Source organism: Frankliniella occidentalis, unplaced genomic scaffold (genome assembly GCF_000697945.3).
Source record: "Frankliniella occidentalis isolate FOCC.00 unplaced genomic scaffold, Focc_3.1 Scaffold200, whole genome shotgun sequence".
Classification (NCBI taxonomy): Eukaryota; Metazoa; Arthropoda; class Insecta; order Thysanoptera; family Thripidae; genus Frankliniella; species Frankliniella occidentalis.
In genome coordinates this window covers 31052-36187 of record NW_026267326.1, presented here as the reverse complement: position 1 = coordinate 36187, position 5136 = coordinate 31052, and the positions used below count along the sequence as shown (strand labels likewise).

At 39.7% G+C, this 5136-nt stretch overlaps 4 protein-coding genes across 4 annotated transcripts; 3 read left to right on the top strand and 1 right to left on the bottom strand.

Annotated features, from left to right (window-relative positions):
* LOC113206790 (uncharacterized protein C1orf131 homolog) lies at positions 1–875 on the bottom strand. Its single transcript, XM_026423035.2, has one exon. It carries the CDS (start codon positions 565–567, stop codon positions 31–33), a length of 537 nt encoding a protein of 178 aa, XP_026278820.1. The 5' UTR covers positions 568–875; the 3' UTR covers positions 1–30.
* Positions 876–1123: 248 nt separating this feature from the next.
* On the top strand, positions 1124–2228 carry LOC113206807 (copper transport protein ATOX1). The gene is made up of 3 exons (XM_026423056.1): positions 1124–1294; positions 1472–1547; positions 1627–2228. The coding sequence occupies exons 1-3, from the start codon at positions 1283–1285 to the stop codon at positions 1761–1763; spliced, it is 225 nt and encodes a 74-aa protein (XP_026278841.1). The 5' UTR covers positions 1124–1282; the 3' UTR covers positions 1764–2228.
* A 141-nt stretch (positions 2229–2369) lies between these two features.
* Positions 2370–3511, top strand: LOC113206804 (uncharacterized). The gene is made up of 2 exons (XM_026423053.2): positions 2370–2721; positions 3070–3511. Exons 1-2 carry the CDS (start codon positions 2370–2372, stop codon positions 3204–3206), a joined length of 489 nt encoding a protein of 162 aa, XP_026278838.1. The 3' UTR covers positions 3207–3511.
* A 188-nt stretch (positions 3512–3699) lies between these two features.
* LOC113206801 (adenylate kinase isoenzyme 1-like) lies at positions 3700–4830 on the top strand. The gene is made up of 5 exons (XM_052272330.1): positions 3700–3848; positions 3941–3998; positions 4079–4154; positions 4397–4560; positions 4669–4830. The coding sequence occupies exons 1-5, from the start codon at positions 3766–3768 to the stop codon at positions 4822–4824; spliced, it is 537 nt and encodes a 178-aa protein (XP_052128290.1). The 5' UTR covers positions 3700–3765; the 3' UTR covers positions 4825–4830.
* The last annotated feature ends 306 nt before the right edge of the window (positions 4831–5136 follow it).

Below are 5136 nucleotides of genomic sequence, written 5' to 3'. Positions count from 1 at the left end.
ATTACAAATAAATTACAAGACACATAATTATTACTTTTTCTTAGGAAGTTCATGCTTGTTGACTTTTCCATAAACACCAAGAATGCCTTTATTTTGATCACCTTTGGATCTGTGTTGTCTGTTGCCTTTCTTTCCCTTCTTGGTATTAGCCGATGCATGCCCAGTAGTTGTTTTTCCAATATTATGAAATGCTTTGTTCGCTTTCTCCTCTTCTTTTTGTTTCTTCCGAATCTCCATTAATTCCTTGTAATTTATACCTTTATTCTTCTTTGGTTTGGCGCCTAATGATATTGCAATAGCTTGCTTTGTTTCTTCCCTCTTAGCTGCATCAAAGCCCGTCATTCCAAATCTCATAACTTCATATCGTGCTTTCTTTAAGAATTTGTGTTGCTCATCGTTTTCCCTTTTGGGAATGGGATCAGGTAACTTATTTTTTTTCTTTACCGGAGCACTTGCAGATTCATTTTTCTCTTTTCTTTTATGGCTGTTAAAGACAACTTCTTCAAATTCCGCTGGCTTGCTCTGGCGTGAAAGAGACGACTTTGTGACAATGAATCCAGAACTCATTTTGTTATGGAGTCTTGGAAATAAATGAGAGGTCAACAAAATAGAAATAGATCTTCACACGTGACGTATTCAGGTTAGGTTGCCCACAACTTTCAGCAGATTATGTAGCCAGCATACAACGCAGCAAAAAGACATTCACATCAAAAATCAGTTTTTTAGCTAAACCGATTTGCAGCGTAGAAGCTACTCTTCAAAAGGCAAACATTTAAGTAAAAATGGGTAAAAATCCAGCAGAAACAGCAGTCTTCAAACCACAACAAACAGAATTTAAGTTCTTAATGATTGGGATTCAGATTCAGATAACCTGACAGTGGGACAAACACAACAGTACTTTTTTCGAAGTTTATCAACATTTTTGTTTGAGAAAAGTGTTTGAACAATGAAGTAATCACAGAAAAACTTGTTTTTATTTGTGTCAGAAAAATAATTTAAGTCATTGGTGGCTTTACAAGATATCTATTTAATGCTCATTGTGCTTTCGCGTTTTTTAAATTTCTCATAGAAAGAGTAGGGAAGTGGGGAAAGTGGGGGGCGGGGGGCGGATAGCGGAGTTGGCAGAAGAGGAGGGGGCACAGTCCAATCAAAACAATCCGGCCGGTCGAACACTTGTGCAGCTGTTCTGTACATTTCCAGGCCCTGTGCTGGTTTATACGTTTACCTAGTTTGCTTCGGCGTGGTTCTCTGTCAGTCAGTCTGTAGCTAGAAGCCCTCCAGGATGTCAGCTCAAGTAAGTGACATATTTTCTGTTCCTGAGTGAATTTATCTGTTGGTCTTAGGTTAGCCTGTCAGTTTAGGCTGTGCCTGTCTTATCTCTTTTTTTTTACAAGTTATTTTTCTTTAGAAATAGCGCGATCACATTGGTGAAGTTATCTTAGGTTTAATTTAACATATATAACCGTCACAGGTCCACGAGTTCAAGGTTGAGATGACCTGCGAAGGATGCTCCGGGGCTGTCGAACGAGTTCTCGGCAAGCTGAAAGGTGATTATTTTGTTTCTTTGTTGTCATAATTGTTTAAGATTTTGTTCTCAAATTTTAACTTTATTTAATTTTTTCGTAGGACAAGGAGTTGATGCAGTCCAAATCGATCTACCTGGACAGCTCGTATCCGTAACTTCAACTCTCACTTCTGATCAACTTCTTGAAAGCTTGAAGAAGACTGGGAAAGCTGTGTCTTACGTGGGCCTTAAAGAATAGACATGTCTTAATTTCTATGTTATCTTACTTTTTTACTTTTGGTTTGCTTTGGGACACGTATTTTGAATGGTAGCTGTGAAGTTTTGCTTTGTTTTTATTTCAAATTAGCTAATTTTATGCATAATAGTATTTTATTCATTTTATTTCACATCACATGCATTCCCTGTGTGATTTACTCTTATTTCCAATATTTGATTGTACTTTTTCTCCAAATGTCAGAAAAATGACAGGTTATAGAAGTCATTTCAAATTAGGTGTGCCCTGTGATAAATGCTTTTGCTGATTCAATGCTTGCCTCAACTATGAAATTTTTAATAGTTCTATACATTATAGTCTCCTTTTAGTTGAACAGAACTATGAGTGTTATTGGATGGTATGGCTGAAGATAAAATCTAGTTGTTGAATTATATTGTTTTGCTGTCTAAACTGCCCTAAAGTTATAAATAAATGAAACATCATCATTGATTATTATTACTTTTTTCCTCTTGCCTTTTTTCCCCCATGTGCTGATTGCTCATATCACGGTTGTTAGATTTGGGATTTCAGTATTCATCACATTTCCACGAATTTTCCTTTCGGTGTTCTTTATTGTAAAATTGGCCTTCCATGTTGCAGAACATGGATCCCTTTGCTCGGTTCCGTAGAAATATTGGTGAGAAGAAAGTTAGGAAGCTGCCTGAGGAATTAGTGAGGGGCCAATTGTACCTTGTCAATAAGTTGGAGCGAAAATTGAGTGACTTCAAGGATAAGGAGGGCAGGGATGTCTGGAATTTAATCGCCCATTTTCGTGAAAATGCTACGAACTTCTATGTCTATATGGGGTCGGATTTCAACAACCCCACAATAGAGGAAGTAAATGCTTTCAATCAGCTTTGTGCCAATGGACAAAATCCGAGGATTGCATTTTACGGTTACCAGGGCAAAGCAAAAATAATGGATTTGCTAAGACATAATGAAGGTAAATTTTCAATTTTTTTTAAATTTTTTTTATAATTTTAAAAATGAAACTTCGCACCATAGATTCAGTTAGTATTTAGTTAGTAACTGTGTGCAATTGTATGATTTCAAAAGTTTCTAAATTGCTTTGAAATGACAAAGTATTGGTGGTTGGGATATGTAGGCGACTGTCTCTGCTGAGCCGATCATGTACATACCCAAACCAACAATACTGTTATTTTTAAGTGACTTTAGAAACTTTTGAAATTGTGCAATCCCATAGAGTTTGCATCTTTATTCATAATGTTTTCATCACAGGTATTAATGAAGAAGTATATGCATCTTGCTCAGCAATTCCTTAATTTGACAGGTGTTGATGAAGAACGTATGGGCCAATGTACGGCTCATGAAGTAGCATTGAAGCGCTCTTCTTCATCAAGTGTGGGGTCCTCACCTGTGCCCTCGCCCAGCAAGGTCTTTGTTGATTCTGACAGGGCAGATAATTAAACGTTAATTTTTGTTGTACTATATAGTATGTTGTAATTTGTTATTACTACTTTGTAAATATTACTTTGTAATTATTGTGTAATAACCTATATATTTAGGTGATGGTTAATTGCTTAAGCTATAAATAAAGGATTTATTAGATGCTTATTTCCAAAACTAACCATGTTTTTTTTTGTTTTAATTTTTGTATTTAAATTCATGCATATCAGCAAACAAACAGAACAATAAATGACACTAAGAGATGACACTTTCAGGCCTTCAGCTTGCCTTCAGTTGAAATGAATGGTTTCTTCTTTTTTTGAAAAATCAGCCAAAAAATAAAACAACAAATCAATAAATCGAAATCTAGTCGGCGAAGCCGCGGAATCGAGTCGATTCTACCTAGTTGAAAAGATGTTGGTGCTAACTCTGGAACTGGCAACAATTGGAATTCCCTTGGAAACATGACAATCAATTCTAGGAACTCAAAATTAGAAAACAAAAACAAAAGAAGAAACAACAACATATAAAAGTCAAAAACCAGAAAACAAATTGAAAACAAAGAAAAAAACAACTTAAAATGCCTCATGTTCCACCAGAAAAATACGCTAAGCCCATATTAGATAAGATCCGTCTTTGCACTGATTTGCTAAATTACGAGAGGTGGGCTCGATGGGTTGCTGTCGGCTATGTATGGTTACTAATCGTTTGAAACAGGAATTACAGAATGCTTAAATGCTTTGCTTAAACATTAGGTACCTCAAAGATTGTGAGGCGGGGAAGTCCATGTGTCTCAAACCTGTCGCGGACCCAGTAAGCTTTTCCCGACAACGAAAATAATGTGTCCCCGATACACTTGGTTCTTTTTATTTCGACGCGTTTTCATTTCTTAGCTCGCCGGACTTCCCCGCGCGGATCTCGACGCTCGCTGCTTGCGCCGGTCCCTCGTGCCCATCGTCTTCATCATCGGTACGGCATCCCCCGCTCCCTCCACCCCCTCTTCCGAACAGGGATTATGAAGTTCAAAATTGTCCCGGGAAAATTAAAAACTTTTCCCGAATTTTTTTTTTTAAAAAAACTTGAAAAAAGATGAAATTTTCAAGAACAAGAATAAATTTAGACATTTAAAAAAATTGGAAAATGTTCCCAGAATACTTTTTTGGAATGTCAACATTACTCCCGGACTCCCAGCACGCGCATATGCTTTGCAGGAGGTCCTGGATCGGGCAAGGGCGTGCAGAGCGAGCTACTGGTGAAGCGCTTCGGCCTCACGCACATCTCCCTCGGCGAGCTTGTCCGCCAAGAGGTTCGAGCGGGCTCTAGCGTGGGCCGCTTCGTCGCGCCCATCGTCGCGGCTGGCAACCTGGTGCCAAAGGTACGAGTTTTTTTTTTTGGGGGGGGGGCGGGGGTTGGTATGGTGATCGGGTACCTTCCCCGCACCTCAGCAACCGCTCACGTGTATGTAACCACCGCGCCCATCTAGGAGGTGATTCTGGAGCTGCTCAAGCGCGCCATGCTGACAAACCTCAGGGGCGCTCACGGGTTCCTCATCGACGGCTTCCCGCGCGACGAGGACCAGGTCGTCGCTTTCGAGAAAGAGGTGGGTGTGTGGGCCGACGACGTCATATCGTCATACTGACGCCAAAAGCCGAAAATTAATTTAGTCGTAAATTTAGCAAAGGAAACATTCAGGTGGTGGAATAAATTTAGTTCCATTCATCCATACTGGGTTGGCGCGGCACATGGGCGTGCCGTTACCTGAACTCACTTTGAGACGGCTGTCTTTAGATAAGCTGATAGCCATCATAGGCTATCGGACACAGTTGTCGTATGATTCACCCACTACCACCACCACCATTCCTCGCTCCACGTTCAGATAATTTCGGACACACTTGCCCAAACGTACGACGGGCCTCTAATGAGAAGCCCCTTGTCGCGGAATGCCACACCT

Bases quoted from the DNA above. Each gene is read 5' to 3' on its own strand.
- LOC113206790 (XM_026423035.2), bottom strand. From the start codon at position 567: ATGAGTTCTGGATTCATTGTCACAAAGTCGTCTCTTTCACGCCAGAGC.
- LOC113206807 (XM_026423056.1), top strand. The intron at 1,548-1,626 runs GTGATTATTTTG...ATTTTTTCGTAG, and splicing joins AGTTCTCGGCAAGCTGAAAG to GACAAGGAGTTGATGCAGTC.
- LOC113206804 (XM_026423053.2), top strand. From the start codon at position 2,370: ATGTTGCAGAACATGGATCCCTTTGCTCGGTTCCGTAGAAATATTGGT. The intron at 2,722-3,069 runs GTAAATTTTCAA...TTAATTTGACAG, and splicing joins TTTGCTAAGACATAATGAAG to GTGTTGATGAAGAACGTATG.
- LOC113206801 (XM_052272330.1), top strand. From the start codon at position 3,766: ATGCCTCATGTTCCACCAGAAAAATACGCTAAGCCCATATTAGATAAG. The intron at 3,849-3,940 runs GTGGGCTCGATG...CTTAAACATTAG, and splicing joins GATTTGCTAAATTACGAGAG to GTACCTCAAAGATTGTGAGG. The intron at 4,561-4,668 runs GTACGAGTTTTT...GCGCCCATCTAG, and splicing joins CTGGCAACCTGGTGCCAAAG to GAGGTGATTCTGGAGCTGCT.